At 37.7% G+C, this 19,886-nt stretch overlaps 1 protein-coding gene across 2 annotated transcripts in view; it reads left to right on the top strand.

Annotated features, from left to right (window-relative positions):
- Positions 1–19,886, top strand: part of LOC128545554 (roundabout homolog 2-like) — a 139,725-nt gene that overhangs the window by 73,211 nt on the left and 46,628 nt on the right. For both annotated transcript variants that reach the window (XM_053515955.1, XM_053515953.1), the window contains exons 3-5: positions 12,864–13,021; positions 14,527–14,647; positions 14,862–15,000. In XM_053515955.1, the coding sequence (XP_053371930.1) occupies positions 12,864–13,021; positions 14,527–14,647; positions 14,862–15,000 (418 nt within the window). The remainder of the gene's footprint in view (positions 1–12,863; positions 13,022–14,526; positions 14,648–14,861; positions 15,001–19,886) is intronic.

Here is a 19,886-nt window from a genome sequence, read left to right as displayed (position 1 = left end):
ATTATTGTCCATTCATGACTGCATGGTTGTGTGAATTATCCTTTATTTTTTTCCGGTTGACACATGGATCACATAACAATTTAAACAAGTAATTGGATTCTGGATACGCAGTTAAAAGTGGACACACACGTTCGTACTCCAGCACACATACATAGTTAAAATGGAAAAGTGTCTCTGAGTTTGCAGGGATGTGCGTCACAGGGCCATATAACAGATCAGTTTTAAAATCACTTCATGCTGTATATAGTTAACATGGCATGCTTTCAGGATTCATTTCTCTGTGTTTTAAGCAAGCTACTGTAACAATTAAAACATTGCATCACTAGAGAAGGTTTAAGCTAGTTTAATGTCCTTTTATGTAAGCAAGTAGGGAAAAAATGCTATTGTATAAAACAAGTAGATTGTAATTAGTAATACATTTTAATTAAATAATTATCATGGTAAGTCACTAGTTAAACCTTTTTTTTTTTTAAATACACAAAATATATTTGAGTAATTAGACAATCTAAACCTAAGCATAATGCAACCATAGCATTGCTAGCTCAGTTAGCTTGTGTAACAAACTAGCATCTCTATCAACAAGGAACTAGCATTGCCTCATTTTAAATAAAGTAATTACAATTGAATAATTATATAATTAAAGGAGTTTTGTTTAATTACTTAATGATATTTTATTCTGTGTACTAAGTACTTTTGGTCTATAAATTGGAAAAAAGTGTAAATCTCTTAGGGAAGTTACTGTTTGCTAACTACAACAGTGTGTCAGACGGCACAAACTGATTAGCTGTTAGTTGTGATTAGCAGGTGAGTGCAAAACAAAGAAAAGCCTTATAAATAAAAATAGCAGGAATATGATAGGAAATTTAGCCAGTAGAATATAAATAAAATAAATCTATTAATTCCTCAGTAATGTTAAAGATGTTCATGTTAAACAGATATCAATAAAGAGGTGACAACAAGCCTCATGCAATTCATCTCAGGTAATAAGATTTCACTAATGTGGATGATGGTGATAATCAAAATGATAACTTATTTCTCATTGTAATCTTGTAGTACTTCAATAAAGTATGTATTATAAGACTAATGCGAAACGTGGTGACTGCTTTAGCAACCTGTCAGCTCAAATAACCTCCTCATAAAGCATGTTGTAATCATTTGGATTGCGATAATATGAACATGGCAGCTTTTTTCCACAACATTTAAGTAAAAGCAATAGTATTATTATATTAAATATCAACATGGCTGTGAGTCCCACAAGTAATTATGGTGATGCTAATTATCTGTATAACACCCGTAATTTTGAAACTGTGAAATTACTTTTATATTAACTGTCACATTAATGAGAAACTAATATCAAGTTGCCTGACACTTCAGACAGAAGGCCGCCATGTTTTGTTTATTTCTGCTCCTTCAACAGTGACTCAACTTCCAGTAAGCTAGGTATACAGTATATATTAAACCCCAAGTAAATTGGACTTGTGATGAAATTTCTCGTGAATGACTGACATTTACATTTATAATTATGACAAACTTATACTTCCATGGAAGACAGTCCTGTCCGAGGCGGCTTGGAAGCTACTGCAGTCACAATTCAACAAGTAGATCGATTCATGAAAATAACTTGTTGTTGTTGTCATCATTAATTCATAGTCAGTAGTACGTATTTATACCAGATTTAAAAATGCAACAGATTAAAATACATACACGAGAGAAAACATTTCAGCTCAGAAAGAAGTGCATTTTTAAGAAGCCAATGTACTGAAAAATGCCAATTTATTATGTGGGGATTTTCTCAATCTGCCACATGATTACTGGATAATACTTTGACTGAATATTACGTTAGGGCTTTATTCTGTTAGTCTTTTTTTGTTGTTTTTGCCAGTGTTAACTATTTCCAGTACAAAGATCTCTGGATCATAGTGTTAACAATTTTTTACAGCAGCAAAGCGGGATGTAGCTACACAGATGGTCTCACACCACTTTTCTCAATTAGTTCCCAGCAGAGGCCAGCCAAGAGGTGACCACTCACTTATCATCCTCCGTCAAATCCTAGTGTTAAGTTGACTCGAATGATTTATGGTCAGGAAATTGGAAAGTCTTCTAACGCAATTGCATATCTAGGGCAAATATACATCTCAGGATAAGTGATAATTGCTTGATATTATATGTGTGTATGTTTAGCTGTAACATTCTGTGTGGCTTTTGGTGTGCTTTGCGTAGAAGTTTTGCTATGGGGTTACTGAATTGAGAAAGTTTACACAGAAAGTAGTGAAGTTGCATCATGCTTCTGTCTTCTCCCTGTATCAATCTAACTGGGTGAGATCTTACTGTAAGGTTGCAGCTGGAGCTACACTGCGGGAAGGCAGCTGTCATACCCGAGTTGGACTTTCCAGAACATCCAGAACATGTCTAGTTTAAAAGATACAGAGGTAACACAGTTGAGGACTTTGTGGAGCTTATTTTCTGAGGTTATGCTCTGTGTAAGTGTGCTATAAGTAGTGTGATCACACCTAGAAGTCATGAGCAACAACAAGATGCACAGGAGAAAAAGCCGACTAAACTCCCTGGGTATCTATTTGAAAGAAACAAGGCAGATAAATGCCTTCATCCTTCTCAGTCATGACTCACTATGTCTCAAAGCACCATAGCACACTTTAAGTTTGGACATTGCACATTGATTTTGCATGAAAACGGCTATATTACAAAGTTTTCTTTTTGTCTCTGGGCCTGACTGCATAGACATGATTTGCCTTGTGGCTCTGTTCCAGTGTTGTACTGTGTCTCATCCCACAGTCCCAGACTTTTGGCATTCAGTTTGAGTCTTACTTCATTCATTCATTTGAACAGGCTTTACTGCATTATTCAGAAGACAAACAATAGCTCCTGTTGCTACTTAAAGACTTTGAGCGTTTTAATTTCCATGCAAATTGAAGGTCAGCCTGTAGCTGAGTACGCATACAGTGGTTATATACTGTATAAAGAGCATGCAGAGCGAGGCTGGGAGCCTCAGAGGGATTGCCAGGGGCGAATGATGATGGCCTAAATGAGTGTGTCAGCTCATGAATGACTGCTTTATAGATGAATGTGATGTTAATCAATTACAAATACAAAGGCAGACACGGTGTTACTGTAATCAGGAAATGAAGCATGCATGCTCGTGTTTGTCCGGAGTCAGGGATGTTTAACCCACAAGCCTTACATAACTACACACATTAGATTCTCTGTTAAACCCCAAACCACACACCAATACTAATGTGTATTAGTAGTTTGGACGGCATCAACCATTTAGTTTGGTATTTAGGGGTAGCCGTCATTTTAAATATTTTTAGCTGTAACAAAACTGTTACTGAATACATAACAGATCCATGAAAATGACAGTTTCCCCAAAGTTTCCCGAATATTACCATGTGTTTGCTTGATCAGTGATGATGAAAATGGTAGAATACCACATAAAAAAGTAATAATTAAAAAATGAAATGAGAACCTATCCATAATTAAATATAAAGTCAGTATTTCCCGTAAGGATCCTTTAAGAACTTTATAGAAAGTAATTTTATTTACATACTTAAAGAATCTAAGAAAGAAAAATTCTGCTGTGCATTCTGAGATACTTTTCTGCTCACCAAGTGTGTGTAGAGAGTGGTTATTTGAGGTATTGTAGACGTCAGCTCCAACAAGTCTGGCATTTATCCTCTGCTATTGCTCATTAACTAAAGGATTCAATTGCAGAAGTGCCACTCACTAAATGTTCTTTGCACCATTTTGTGTAAAGGATGTATATATATACTGTATGACTGCTGCATTTGAAATGTCTGGGAAATCAAATCAACCCGTATAGCACTAATAACCATGCCACAGTAAAAGTCACTTAGATCACTTTTTTCTGATGTTTGATGTCAACAATAACTGTAGCTTTTGACCTTTTTCTGAATGATTCAGTGCACTGGGCTGCTGCCACATAATTATATGGTTGGATAATTACTTGACCATGCAGGGATAGAGGTGTTTCTATTGAAGCTGCCTGTGAAATAGAAGGTGTTTATTCAACACTGCATGAACAAATTTGATACTGATTGGTGAACATCCAGTGTATTAAACTGTGTAGAACTTATACGATAGGTATAAGGGGTTGGACTCGAGTGCAGTTTGATAAAACTTAATAATCTTGCCAATATCACTTTTAACAGATGACAGCATCTGGGTGGTCAAGTCTTTAGCAGCCATGTTTGTAGGCCACATGGTTCTGACAATTTGCCACGCTGACAATACACAGCGTTTTTTCAGTATCTTTTTCGAGGGAAAAAGTATATTTTCTGTCTGATGTTCAAGATCAGTGATTGTAAAAGTCAGACAAATCACATAACCTGGCAGGAGAAAAAAAAAATATCCCACCAATCAGAACAAGACGTAGCATGACTATTTAGGAAACTATTGTGCTCATGCTTTTTAGCCTAGGCAGCATAGTGTTGTCTTGACTTCAAAGAAAGCCCTAAGAGCATTTCCTTAAAAAAAAAAAAAAACCACAGAACAAAGTATTCCTTTTAATTTTTAACATTGCGTTATACTGTACCTTTAGCAAACATCCGAATTTACCTTTAATGAACCTTCAAACTTTTAATGCTTTCCTCCTCCTAAGTTTTGCAGATATAATTATGTACTAATGGACCTTGCTAAAGATGTCCAGAATGTGCACAATGTCCCAATCACGCTATACTGCATTTGTTAGGCTGATGACTGTTAAAAAGAAAAAAAATAAAAAAAGAAAAAAATGCAAGAGCTTTTAATAGGTTATGCGGACTAAGGCTTAGCTTATCGCCTCTGGGGAAGCTACGGTAACATTGCTGTTTTTTGCAGTAAAGTTTCCTCTGACTGATTGCTAATGACTGTTTCAGGCCACAGACATACAAAGTTATTTATTTATTCAAAAAAATAATAAAAAATGCCAAGTCCATGTATTTCTTCATTCGCCTGTCTCTGTCTTCCATGTTCTCTCTCTCTCTCTCTCTCTCTCTCTCTCTCATCCCCACTTCTTCCTTTTCTCTCTCTCTCTCTGGAGACGAGATAATACCCTCATCAGCAAATGTATGTGATTATCTCAGAGGGCTGCTGATTCTTTATCTATTTTTTGTCATCAGCATGACAGAAGTAGGACAGCCCCCTGAGTGCTGTGCACAGTGTGGCCCGCCCATGTCGCCTGGTGTCTGGCCTTTTCAAATTTAATATTTAAAACCTCACCAACTTACAGCTTCACTGAACTTTTTTTAAATGACCTAGATGAGAAAGGTTCAATCCAAGTTATGGTCACGCTCACCGATCTTTTGCCAGAAAGGCTGTAATGATAGCATTGTGTTTTAGAGAGTTTTTTTTTATTTTTATTTTTTTTTTAAATCAGATGATATAAGATGTCATCATCTAGATGTTGTACCCGGCACCTTATCATTCCATGTTAAATTCCATGTCCATTCCAGAGTTAAAGAACAGCTGCATCACCTGCTTGTTTTTAGGGTTTTTTTGTTTCTCCTCTCATACTCATCCAAGTCACAATCCTGGCAGCATGAACAAGACATTAAGGCAACACCAAAGTCATTTATTTTTCCGCAGAATCATCTGTTTCCTGCAGTGCCTGATTCATTCTGCCCATGTGCTGTTTATCTAAGATGCTGCGCTGGCTGAGCCGACCTCAGTGGCTGTAAGTCTGCCACTTCTGCTCAAGGAACAAAATAAAAAGTGTGGTCATGCTTTAAAAAAACTGAGCCTCTGCCTGACTGCCTCATATATTTCCTTCATGGTATGGCACAGCAAATGCTCAGGTACATGAATGTGGTGATGAAAGCAAATTGGCCTTAAGCAAAGCTAGGGATTTGAGGGTTTGTCAAGGATTTAGAAAATCCTTGGCATTTTATTGTTGGTTGTTTTTATGGCTGGTGATATTTTTACATGCACTGCTGTTGGATTTACAGTTCTAACTAGTCTGAAAGTGTTGATTGATTTTTATTTTTTATTTTATTTTAATGCACTCACTCTTATTGAAGGGTAACGAATACGTTTGTAAATGTTAACTATATAAAATCTTTTCCTTAATGAGGAAATGTTTATTAAGCAATTGTTGGTGTCTTAAGTAACACAAAAAGCTGCAATTTTCTGGCTTGACTTCAGGAGCAAGAGCCTCATAATAGAACAACGGTTATGACTGTGGGAACCATAATGTATTTGTTTTGCAGATCATCAACTTTAAAAATGCCATTCTTCTATGAACAAAAATATACAGTACACTTTGATAAATTTTTGTATTATCAAAGGAATAAAACATTTAAACATCACTCAACAGAAGTCACATTATCCCTACTGTACAGTGATTATTGTCCTATAAAAGCACTTACTGCCATGTTTTATTCTTCTTCTACTCCTCCCCCACATTATAATAGACAGGGCTAATTTTAAAATGAAATAAACGTGTATCAAACTAAATAATGTCTTAATCCTGCTTCTCTTAAATCATTTAGGCATAATAGGGGATGGTAGATTTTAATAAAAAAAATCAAGCAGAATGTAAACACCATTCACGTGGGTCTGAATAACAGAACAACACCTGCATGTGCTGTTATTTCGACCGACTTTTTTAGCCCCTGCTTATTGTCTGTGTGCTGCTTCTTCCTTATAATTACGTAATGACCCTCTACACAGCACTAGAGAAATACCTTCACACTGGTCTCGTGCTAAGACCTCATCCCCCTCCTCACACCGTGCTAGGGAATGAAATTTGTTTAAAAATCAGCCTTCATTTTTCTCAGAGCGTAAATAAAGATGCCGATCGGGACGCTGCGAGGAGCTCATTTGAATAATTGAACGTGCAGCGATCAGATGGCAGCAAAGGGGCGGTGCGGCCGCTGGATGTGGAGCAATTAAGCTGGGCAAACAATGGAAAAGAGTGGGCTCTTCTGCGCACCTCTCAATGCTTGACTAATTGCCTTTGCTCTTCATTCGATGCTTCCGCAGCAGCACCATCTGCCCCCAGTGTCAGGGAGGAGCATTCGGGGGCTTTCTCCGAGCCAAAGAAACAACACGCTGGGTCCTATTCACATTCATATCAGTGCTTAGCACTGTTACACCCTCCCCCTCTTCTCGTCTTTACCTTCATCCTTCTACAGAAGCTTGTGCAGCAGTCTTGTCTGAAACCCACCATAATACCCAGGCTTTATTTTTACACATTTTTCCATTTGCACCAGGGCATGTTTAGTGTCCTGCAAATGCCTAATGGAGCACTTAAATGATCCAAATCTGTTATAGCCAGTTATTCAGTAATATCATCCAGACCTTTCCAAAGTGGTTTGGGACAAACACTTAAAAATAGCTTACCAAACTGTACTTTTGCTTGTTGATGGGTTGGTACCATCAAGGGTACATTTTTATGTATTTTGTTCCTGGGATGGTGTCCTTAATGCTATACCTTTTGTACCTTTAATGTACCGTTTATTACTGTTCAGAAGGGGCTTCACCAGGGAAGAACTTGTATGCCTACAAATTTTGTAATGCGACATACTGTTCCATGTATTGCTGTAAGTAGCTGTACATATTAATATTACTTAAATGCACATGCAAACTGGAAAAGAACACATTTCAGGAAATTATTGTCTTTTAACCTTTAACTTTAGCTGCCACCTTTACCTTGCTGCCCCCTTGAGGATTAGGTGTTTACTACTCCAGCAGGGCTTCAGAATGTTCTTAAGTTGTTCAAGTAAAAGGGGGAAAAAAAACCTTGCGTCAGCTCACACATGCAGAGGTGACCGAAGTATACAAATACTGTACTTGAGTAAACGTAGAGATATTCCAGGTGAAATATTACTCCAGTAAAAGTATAAGTCCTCCATTCACATTTTTAATTGATTACTTAAGTAGTTTTATAGTAAAATATAAAATAAATAAATTTGAAAAAAGGATTCACATTAAAATTAAAATGCACAGTACTTAAATTCAAATATTGCGAGCTGGTAACTTACTCTAGCCCTAAATCATAGTAAGAGTCTGCCCCTCTCTCTCTGCTTCCCACTGTGAATGTGCTGTTTTTATCTCTGTCTGTCTGTCAGGAACCATCTTCTGATTTCAAACACCTGCTACACGACTAAGCGTTTCACCAAGGCAAATCATGCAAATACATACAATAGTCAGCAGGGGGTGATTATCAAATATTACACACTACTGTGTATGTAAATGAACAGCATGCACAAATGTAGTAAAGTAGAAAGTACTGATATTTGCTTTAGCATTACGTGGAAAAAGAAAAAAGGTATCCACTAATAAAACTATACTCAATTAAAGTACAGATGTGTGAGAATTGTACTTAATTACAGTACGTACAATTCCCACACATTTGTACAGTACTTAAATTGAGTAAAGTTTTTATTAGTCTGTACATTTATTTAGCTACAGTATCTTCCACCTCTGCAAAGCTGCAGTCATTGTTTATACAGTATACTTGCATAACAAATGTATGACTCCACTTTTTTCTCTTGGATCTCTTTTAAAGGTACAAAACATGTAACCTGGGTACATTTAGTACATTAGTACCATTAAGGTGCATTTAAAGGTGATTATATATATTCCACTTTTAAAGAAGCATTTTTAGTCCCTGTAGGTTTAAAATGGAAATGTACTACAGTCCCTGTAAGTCTGACAAAGTGTGTCTAATACACCTTTGACACAAATATACAATGTAAAGCATGAAAAACAAACACACAGTTTTTGTGCTTATGTGTATGTGTAATTTTGTATGTGTGTTTTGTGTAGTTTTTTGTTTTTGGATTCAGTTTCCCAGAATGCACCTTGGTCAGGTGATGAGAGCGCTCACCTGAACCGTGGTGGCTCATTAGATCCTTTTTAAAAAGCTGTTTGTTCTGAGAACCTGGTTTGAGCATTAGTTGTGTCAAGTGGGCATTTATTTTGTTTTGTTTTGTATTAGTTTGCATTTGTTGTGTAACGTCTGTTTTAAGTTGACTCTAGTTTTGTTAGGTTTTATGTTCGTTTTGCAGTTAATTTATAAAGCTGTTTTTGTGAAGTTAAATATAATAGTTAGTTTGTCCAGAGTTCTGTGTAAATACTGTTCTGTGTGTTTCCAATGTCTGTGTGCCTCTCACATATGTTACTTCATGTATGTTTAGTCACTTGAGTGTTTAGCTGCTAGCAGGTTTGGCCGCTAGTAAGGATTAGCCTCTAGTGTGTTGATCCTCTTGTGTGTTGATCCTCTTGTTTTTTGTATCTTCAGTCATTAACCCATTTACATACAAACCCATGTAGTTACTAACCCGTTTAGGTCATTATCCGTTTATACAATAACATGTTTTGATACCAACCCGTTTAGCTACTAACCGCTACTGATTATCAGTCTCTAGGCTGTCTTGTTTCTAGGCTGTCTCGTCTCAGTTTAATAAAAAAGACTCCTTACATTCAACCCTCTGTGTCTACTGTATGCCTGCCCCATCAAGCCCACAGCATCAACCCCAGGTGGTACATGTCACCTTTCCATACCTTTGGAGCTAACACGCATGTACATTAAGAAAAGTTGGGTGGTGTTTGTCCATAAAATAAAATTATTATTTAACAATCAAGATGAGCAGTCTTACGATGAGACATTTAGTCTTCTACTTGCAAAATGCACATGGCTAGCACTGTAATATTAGCTTATAATTATGGCTAACCTAAAGTTCTTGAGCCCTTAAGAAACATCTTTAGGGATTTCATTGTAAATTAAATTTTAAATTCAAACTCAATAAATCAGAGTAGTACATTTTAGAGTACCTCTATCCACCCAAATATTCTGATGGACTTGGCTTAAAATGTTTGCATTGTTTCACTGGTACAGTACATTCTGACCATTTCCCACAATTATTAGCTTGAAGATTTTTCCTGCTTAAACATGCAATACAAGCTACCACAGTGGCTGAGGTCATGTTCATTGGGTAAATTTAACATTCTAACTTGACAAATAAGTAGTAAAACTAATTAAAACTAGCAACATTTAGAGCTTAAGGATCTGAAATTAAGTCTTAGTTAAAATACATGTCGTGTTTTTACTTATTATAGGATGGAAGTAAAAAACTTGTGTCCTTGTGTACGGCCAACAACAGAGCATTAACTGTTCTTTGCTCTTAGCTGCGACATAAAAATGAATCATAAATTAAAACAACGATGCAGTTTGTTTTTTAAGGGTGTCCCAGGGCAGAGGAAGGTCTGTGCAAATTACTCCTTATGACAACATAAAAACAGTACACCTAAAGCACTGGGTTTTTTCCACATATTTTGCAGACTCACACCGGAGTCTTATCTGACTTCAAAAATGATTTAAAAAGTAAATTTTGTATAAAGAAAGGTACAGTATCATCAAGAATGAAAGAAAAAGTTTACAGGACAGTAGTAAGACCAGCAACGTTGAACAGTTTGAAGACGTTGCTGCTGAGAAAAGGACGGGAAGCAGAGCTGGAGGTGGTGCGATTTGCTTTGGGAGTCACAAGTCACAAGAATGGACAGGATTAGGAATGAGTATATTAGATGGACAGTGCAGGAAGGACATTTTGGGGATAAAGTCAGACAGGGCAGATTAAGATGGTTTAAACATGTACAGAAAAGGGATGAGGGGTATATCAGGAGGAGAATATTAGAGATGGAGCTGCCAGGCAGGAGGAGAAGAGGAGAAGGCCCATGAAGAAGTTTATGGATGTGGTAAAGAAGGAAATGCAGGAGGTTGGAGTGACAAAGGAAAATGGGGAAGTTGGAGTTAGATGGGGACAAATTATCCTTTTTGGTGACCCCTACGGGAGCAGCAGAAAGATGAAGACGAGGTGACTTTTAATGAAATGTTTGTTTTTTTAGGTTTAAAATCTTTCTATTACTTCCAGTAAGCTGTGTATCACCAACGTGATTCTAAACAAGCAAACTCTGCCATAGAAAAGGGTTCTTTTTTTTACCCGACCATTATGAAGAGGAGCAACATCATGATTCACGCTATTACTGATTGCTGACGCTTATTCATCAGGGAGTGAGAGAGAAAGGACTCTTGGGAAATGTCTGGAATAATGCCAAGCACCTGTCTTGTTGCTTATCTAATAGTATCGGCATGAGGAAGTGCATGTGTTGCCATTTGATGGTCCAGAGCTTGATTAGAGGTGGCAGGACACGTGTCACCTGAGGTGTGTGTGTGTCAGTGTGTGTATGGCCGATGAACACACTTGCCATCTGGCTAGCTGGTTTTTTTGTGTGTGAAAGCTGCATTTCTCGACTGAAACGTTCCACATTCTCAGGCTGGTGTGATTGACAGCTCGGCCTCGGGGCTCCATGTCTGTCACTGATGTTTGTCAGAGATGCTCCACTGGGACTCGAATATCGTCCAATAATTACCATCCTCCTCCATCCCTCCATCCCGCCCACGCATTCTCTCAGGCTGCTGGAGCGTCGTGTGATGTTATGCAGGCTTTACGGAAGAGGAGAGCTTCATTTTGACACTAATTGGGTAGTTTTTCTAACACAATGTGCCATTAGTGCGGCTTTGGGATGAGTATGAACCTTTTACAGTGATGCATTAAGCAGCGGTGTAAACACAGGAAATGTGCCACTTAATGTTCCTTATTCTCACCCCGTCTCTGTCTCTTCCTGTCTTGCTTCCTGTCTCTCTCTCTTTCTCTCGGTCTCATGCTGTCTCACCTCCCTTCCTCCTTAATCAATCTCTGTTTCTTACTTTTTACCTCCTTTTAGTCAGTGTCCCTGTCTAATCCCTTCACCTTTATTCGCTCAACTGTCTCTTTTCCTCCAACTCTCCCTGGCTTTTTTTTTCTTTATCTGTCCCATCTCTTTCGCTCTCTCTCTCACAGCTCTCCAATTTTTCTGTCCTTTATTATCTCCAACTAACCACTACTGTTCTATTTTCTCATTCAATTTTTCTAAATTTCTTTCTTTCAGTTTCTTTCTTATTTTTTTGCCCTGTGTCACTGCTTCCTCTTGAGTATAAATACTTTTCCTGATTCCTATTTGTTGTTCTTTTGTTCCACTTGTCTCACCCCATTCACATATTTCTCTCTCTCTCTCTCTCTCTCTTTCTCTCTCTTGCTCATCACTGTCAGTTTCTACCTCTCAAATTCTCAAATTCTCTGTCTTACCCCTTTCTCCTCCTGTCTTGTTTTTGCTGTCTCACACTTCCTCGGTCTGTTTTCTCCGAAGCTCTTGCTTTGCTCATCTATCTCTGTCCCTTTCCGTCTCCAGCTTCCCTTGTCCTTCTCTCCATTTCACATTTCCATGCCTCGCACACTTTCGCAATCTGTCTTTCCTTTCACTTTGCTCCTTTTTTTTATTTCTCCACCTCTACATATTTCTTGCACTTATTGTCAGGTTATTTGCCTCACCTCTCTCCTCTCCTTTTCCATAATTTTCCCTCTGTGTCATTGTCTTACCCCACCTAATTGATCTTCCTCCTTCTGTCTCACCTCTCTTTTAATTTCTTTTCTGAATCTGTCTTACCCAATCTACAGCACAATCCTTCCCCCACCTTTCCTTTCAGTTTCATTGTCTCACATTTTCCAGACCTCTCTGTTTTTCTGTTAACTATTCCACTCCTTCATGTTTCTATTTTGTCTCTTTAGTCTTTGCTGTATTCCTCTTTCTATTTCTGAAAGTTTTACTTTCTATCTTTCTTATACTCTTTTCAATCTTTCAATGTGTTTTTCTATGATGATGGTTAAAAAGACATTAAAAACAAGTTAATAAAAAAATAGATAAAGATTAATATTAGGATAAAATTTTTAGCAGTCGATTATTTAACAGAATATAGCATAAGATAACCCAGATCTTTCTCTTTCTCTCATTCTGTGTCTCTATGTTAGTCCTGCGTGATGACTTCCGGCAGAATCCTCAGGATGTGGTGATAGCAGTAGGAGAATCGGCTACGCTGGAGTGTCAGGCTCCCCGAGGTCATCCAGAGCCCACCACCTTCTGGAGGAAGGATAAAGCTCGGCTTGACCTTAAAGACGACAGGATAACTGTGTGTTCTGGATTTCATTACACATCCCAGCGCACTGCATGATCAGAGCATGAAAAATATTCAGTTATTCTCAGCCTGCATATGGGTTTATGAACAAATATTCACTGCATCACTTTTAACCTGTATTCCTTCATAGTATTAACAATTAAGAGATCAGTCCTTTGGCACACTAATTGAGTTAGATGTTATTAGTGTGCTATATGACAGATAAACAATGTTATGATCTAAACAAGTATGTATTTAAGTTAAATAATAAGTAATACGTAAGTAATTAGAAAAAAGATGTAAATAGGGGTGCATGTAAATAAATAAGTAACCTTAAAAGTAAGAAAGGAATTAAGAAGTAAGTAAACAATAAGTACAGTAGATCGGTAAACACTTAAGTACGTAACTAAATGAGAAAAAAATTAAGCTGTGGCACTGTGACGTACTGTGGCAGCCAAAAGTATTGGGACATAAATTTAATTCAATGTTTTAATAAGTCAAACTTTTTTAATAACAACAATCAAGATAATAAGAATACTGTGTTATTCTATGAAATGGAATTGCTATGCAACAATAAATATTTAGTTCTTTATTCTTCTAAACTTGCTGGATCAGGCTGGCACAGAGTCAAAAAGACATCTGCAGTACTCTGATGTCACTCGCTCAATGCATGCCTGCTGGATCGCTTCCTGCAGATCATGTACAGAACACAGTTTGGCGATGCTGCTGCCTTCTTTACAACTGTTCAACGGTTTTCTATAGGGTCTAGGTCTGGAGAAGACCCAGGCCATGGTTCCAAAAGCTGTCAAACTGGCAGTTTTTCAGTAGTTTTTCAGTTAATTAGCACAAGTCTTCAGATGAAATCACCGACTGTATTTGGTGCACAGGAAAAACTATAATAATACATGACATATAGTGTCTTAATATTTTTGGCCATTACTGTAGGTCAGGAATAAATAAGTACGCAGGTATCCCTAGTGCTTAACACCATTTGAGCCCAACCGTCCCTCTATAAACAATGTATGGGGGATTGTAACACTGGGGATTTTGCTTTGAAGTTGTTTAAGCACTTAACATAAAGAGGTAAATACATTAGTTAGTAAGCAAAAAATAAATCAGTGGGTAAATTAATTAGTATGTAAACACTTAAGTAGGTAAGTATATACAGTATGTAGTGTAAGTAAGTAAGTAATGTACCTAGGTACATTACCTAAACCTATATAGTATAACTTATATAGCATACAATAACATACTGTACTAAACCTTAGAATTGTGCTGCTAATGAGGTAGTGCAGCCGCTCACTTCTTTTTAGGGGTTTAAAAAACACAAATTGTGTCCCAGCATCTCAGTAGTTTAATTTAAGCATAGTAAGCCAAAAATCTCAAGAGTCATTAAAATATGATTAATTATGCAGCTATACTTGTTATATACTGTATGCCTTAGGTTTGAGAACATTCCAGACAAAATATTAAAATTATTTATGTAAGATTTATAACCTGATCTGTTGGTCTCTGTTCAGATTCGAGGCGGGAAGTTGACCATCTCCAACACCCGAAAGAGCGATGGAGGGATGTACGTGTGTGTGGCGACCAACATGGTGGGGGAGAGGGAGAGCGAGATGGCTCAACTGTCTGTGTTTGGTAAGCAACCCGCGTGGAATTATACTGTAGATTTTATAGATATACGTTTATTTATTTATTTTGAGTTCAGGAAGTTAATAAAACCTGTTTATTTTACATACAGTTCGATTATGTATTAGAGAATAATAAATATAATAATAAATAGATTTTTTCCAGTGTGTGTTTATATATATTGGTGTGCATGTGTGTGTGTGTGTGTGTGTGTGTGTTGCAGAGAAGCCCACATTCGTGCGTAGGCCAGTGAACCAGGTAGCGCTATTGGACGAGAATGTAGAGTTCAGGTGCCAGGTGCAAGGAGATCCCCCTCCGTCACTGCGCTGGAGGAAGGACGAGGCCGAGATTCCCCGCACCAGGTCAGGGAATACCCGACACAGCGTCCCGCCTTTTACACTCATCATTTCAATGCCCCTGGTGTAGGACTGTTGTGCTTCCCTGCGACACATACAGATTAAGATGCTAAGCTTGAGATCAGAATGCAAATCAGAGCTCGGTGCTGTGGCGGTGCTACACTGTGAATCTTAAGCGGCTGATGTTTTTTACTGTACTGTTTTGGCAGGAGCATAAAGCGAGAGAGGAATACATTTCAGGATTACCGAATGAAATGTCAGCATTGTAACCTCTGAGTCTGCTAGAGTTGTGTTTTAGAGATTAGAGCTGTCCTGTTCCTTCAAAGTTGCATTTGAATCCTAATCGCTTAAAAAGACTTAATATTCAAATGTATTCAAGTATTAATGAACTTATAATTTTATACGACCACATACAGAGCGAACATTAGGAGAAGCGTTAGTGGTTTTTTAAACTTTTAAACAAAGAACATAAAATATGAAAAATCAAGGGGATCATACACACACACACACACACACACACACATATATATATACTGTATATATGTAAAATTATTATTTTTTTATTCGTCATTTACAACATGCCTTCATAAAGAAGCTTGTTAACTACTATTCAGACAGGATACAATTTCCAAGTCCTTTTTATAAGCAACACCTTAACACATGCTTAGGTATCATCACACTTATCTAATTAACCAGTCATACTGTATGTTGGCAATGTGGTGCATAAAATTGTGTAGTTAATGTTCATAAATAACGAGAATGGACAAAAAAGTAAAGCTCAAAGTGACTTTAACCAAGAAATGATTGTTTGGTTGAACTAAAAACAAAACATACTAAATATTACAAGGAGTTATTTTAGAGAATAACAGAATCCAATTCTAAAAATATTCGGAATGCGAATTTAATCCGTCCTGCAGTTGAAATTTCGTATAGTGAAACGAATTTCCCATAGGAAGTAATGCAAATGCAGATAATCCGTTCAAGCCACCAAAAATATTACCAATATTACCAATTTCCAACACTATATTTATTTTTTGCATAAAAAAACAATCAAAACATGTAAATGACGTAAAAAATAAAATAAATGGATATTAACCTTAATTTGGAATTCTTCTTGGCACAGGCTGCTTTAAAAACTAAACTGAAAGTGGCTTCCTCTTCTTCTTGCTACTGTACTTACCTTCTTGGGACCTGTGGTGCTGTGTCTTGTGGGAAAAAAATAAATAAATACATATACTGTACATATACATATACATATATATATATGAACACGCTTTGGATATTTTGCAATTTTTTGGCAAAATTTTTGTTCTTAAGGCGAAAATGCTGCGGTAACACTGTAATTTATTTCCATATACAGTATAATCCCCTGCTCCATTAATACACCTATCCCAGCATTTCACTAGTGCTTGGATACCATCAAAATAGAAAGTTTTCTGCTTCACTTCTAAAACGCTGGCCTCCCAGGAACACCTTGAATGACCCAAACATGTGTAAATCAGATGAAGTGAGGTCAGGACTACACAATGATGTGGCAATAACTCCTGTAATGTGCAAGTGGTGTTCGTAAGTGATTGTGGATAAACTTCCTACAGACAGATGTGTCTCTTCTGCAAGTCACGGCGAAAAAATGATCCATCGATTTTAGGCATTCTACTCACTGAATGTTCACGGCAACAATCCTCAGCCAGGATCGCCATTCACAGATATAAGGCCTTCTTTAAAACATACAGTATTCACCATTCTAATTGAGAGTGTGGGTGTATGTGTGGCGAAGAAAATCGACGAAATACAGCGATACCTTTAGTATGTGCAGTGAAGAAGGAGAAGCTGTAATTGTGTATAATTACCCTATTAAAAGTATGCGAATGTAAAAAAGAATAACACAAAAGAAATATAAGTAGGCAGAAATGTTACAGTATTTGGCAGAGTGCTTTGCCTCTCCCTGTGTTTTCCTTTCTACCAGCTTTGTTCCAGCATTTCAACCCCCACACACTGTACAATACTTTCCGCAGAATAAAGGCTGCAGCTAGATGAACGATGGAGGACATCTTCTGAATATGCGTCCACCGCTCGCAGCAGCTCCTCTCCGAACATGCACAGCAGTCGACCAGAACTGTTCTTTGTACGAATTCATAATTGCCTACTGCTCACGGTGCCTCTGCAGCAAATTGGCACAGCACTACAGTGTTTGCTGCACATTCAGCTCATCAATCTGGACTCCGACCATCCGATTTCCATCTCATTACATTACATTAACGAAGAAAGACGGCCGTCCTGCGTGGCAGAATGAAATCAACTCGTATTCCATTAACCCGCCATCAGTATGTTTTACAGCCAGCCAAATCATGGAGAAAAAAATCTTCTTTGTAAGCCTTAATAGTGTGGTAGTTAATGATAGATTTGATTAAAACACAATGTGTTTACTGCTGAGGAGCTGGGATTTGGATCTGCAATGAATTAGGCTTTTATTGTTGAATTATAACATAACATTATATACATGATATATACTGGTGTTGATCATTGGGCAAAATGTGCATCTACACTGAATTTACTCTGCTTGGTTATACTGTATATACACATAGAGGATTTACACTAGTGCATTTAAGACCCGAGATGGGAATTGAACCCCGACCCTGCAGGTGCAAGTTGACAGTGCTAACCACTAAGCCACCGTACTGTCCAATTATTAAGTGCATAAATTAACATACTTTTTAACAGTTGGACATTTCTGTAAATCCTTTTTTGATTGATCTTAGGAAATATTATTTTTTAATATTTTTAAATTTTGAATTAAAATAGGTTTGAAATATTCAACTACTCCACTTTACATGTAATGACTAATATGAGTTTTGAATTATGAGAAAAAAAAATTAGATTCACACACACACACTTAAATTAATAATAACATTACTCTTAATTTATATTTAAAATGTACTTTTAAAAACTTTTTTCTTTTTCCTAATTAATTACTGTTATACAAATTATACCTTTTTATTAACCGTTATCAACTTCTTTTGTAACTACTTTATAATTACTTACTATTACCAGATACATTTTTTACTTTTGGAAAACAACTAGGTGCATGTATGTGTGTGTGTGTGTGTGTGTGTGTGTGTGTGTGTGTGTGTGTGTGTGTTCACACTGCAGTGATGTGGCAGCTGCTTGAGGTGTGAGAGTGCTGTGAAGTGCTGAGTCGTGTATGAGGTGGTCTCCTGTGTGGCTGATGGCCTCTGCTTACCTCTCTATCCACTAAACAACAGCATATTTGGAGCCCCCTAATGCCTGTCAGTTTTCCCCTCCACTCCTTTACAAACAATTCTTCTGCAGGGACTATATACAATGATCAGCCACAACATTAAAACCACCTGCATGATATAGTGGCCTGGATTCTACAAATCCTCTGAAGGCGTGCTGAGATATCTTTACCTTTTGGTCTTTTGGTAAGGTGCAAAGTGGGGGCTCCATGGAACCGATATTTGCTCTTGTTTGGAGACCAAATCCTAACTCTTTTTCATATTCCTCAAACATTTCTTTGACATTTACTGGCTATACTGTTGCCATGCAGGCTCGGGTGGCTTAGTGGTTAAGAAATTGGACTACTCATCGAAAGGTCCCAGGTTCAAACCCACCACTGCTAGGTTGCCACTGTTGGGTGCTTAAGCAGGGCCTTTAACCCTCAACTGCTCAAATATAAGTTGCTCTGGATAAGGGTGCCGCATGTCAAACACAGGGTTTTTTTTAGTAACAAGTCACATTCCAGTTCCTGAACCGGTTTCCAAGCAGAACATTGTGCAGAGCATCACTCTACCTCTACTGGCTTTCCTTCTTCCTGTCATACATCCTGACGGTCATTTCTTCTCTAGTCAAGTCATGCACATCAATTAAAGGCGGTGATAACTTACTGTGTTAGGGATCTGAGTTACTAATTGGAAGGTCAGCAGTTTGAGGCCCAGCTCTATTAGATTGCTGCTGTTGGGCCCTTGAGCAAGGCTTCTAACACTTTCTGCTTTAGGGGTGGCGTAAGAACGGCCTACTAACAAAGCTGGAGTATGCAAAGAATAAAGAATTTTACTGTGCAGTTATGTATACTGTATGTGACAAATAAATGCTGAACTTAACTTAAATATCACTAGCCACCTTTTCCCCTTGCTTCAGATTCCCATTATAGGAGCTTTCATGGATGGACAAGGCTCAACATGGGTACTAGTACTAGGGGTCTATTACTAGTCTGCAGAGATGCAGCCAATTTGAACTAGCCATTGCTTAACACTCTACAGGACCTGCTCTCTTGGAGATGCTCTGACCCAGTCAGTCGTCTGTCATGCTTTGGTCTTTGTCAAAGTCGCTTGACCAGTTTTCCTGCTTCTAACAGATCAACTTTGAGAATTGAGTGTTATTCTAAGCAGTGTTATTCACTTCCCTTTGTGAGTGGTTTTAATGTGTAGGTTGAGATTGTAACATTACTTGAATCTTAGTACTGTATGGCTCAATCCAATTTGAAACCATTATCACAATACTCCTACGCTGTGCATCAAACGTCTTGGCTTTTCTAAATACACCTCATCTTCCACCCACTGGAAAGGCTCTTATTATTTTTCTCACCTCTGCTTCATGTACTCACAGATATATATATATATATATATATATAAAAAAAGAAAAGACTTACTGTGTTATCCCACTGGTCACATTTGTGTTATTTCCCCCACATCGTTTTGATTTACCTGCTTTGTCCTTGTCAGCTGGAGCCGAAGTCTATGCCGGGAACCTTGGGTACGAGGTGGGATATACAGCTGGAATACAGGAACGATGAGCACATTCACACACTGATTCACTTGTGTTATTAGTCAAACATGCTCCCACACTCTGTACTGCAATAAAAACAGTCTGAC

This window comes from Clarias gariepinus, chromosome 17, assembly GCF_024256425.1.
Source record: "Clarias gariepinus isolate MV-2021 ecotype Netherlands chromosome 17, CGAR_prim_01v2, whole genome shotgun sequence".
Taxonomy (NCBI): Eukaryota; Metazoa; Chordata; class Actinopteri; order Siluriformes; family Clariidae; genus Clarias; species Clarias gariepinus.
This window is presented reverse-complemented; position numbering and strand designations above follow the sequence as displayed.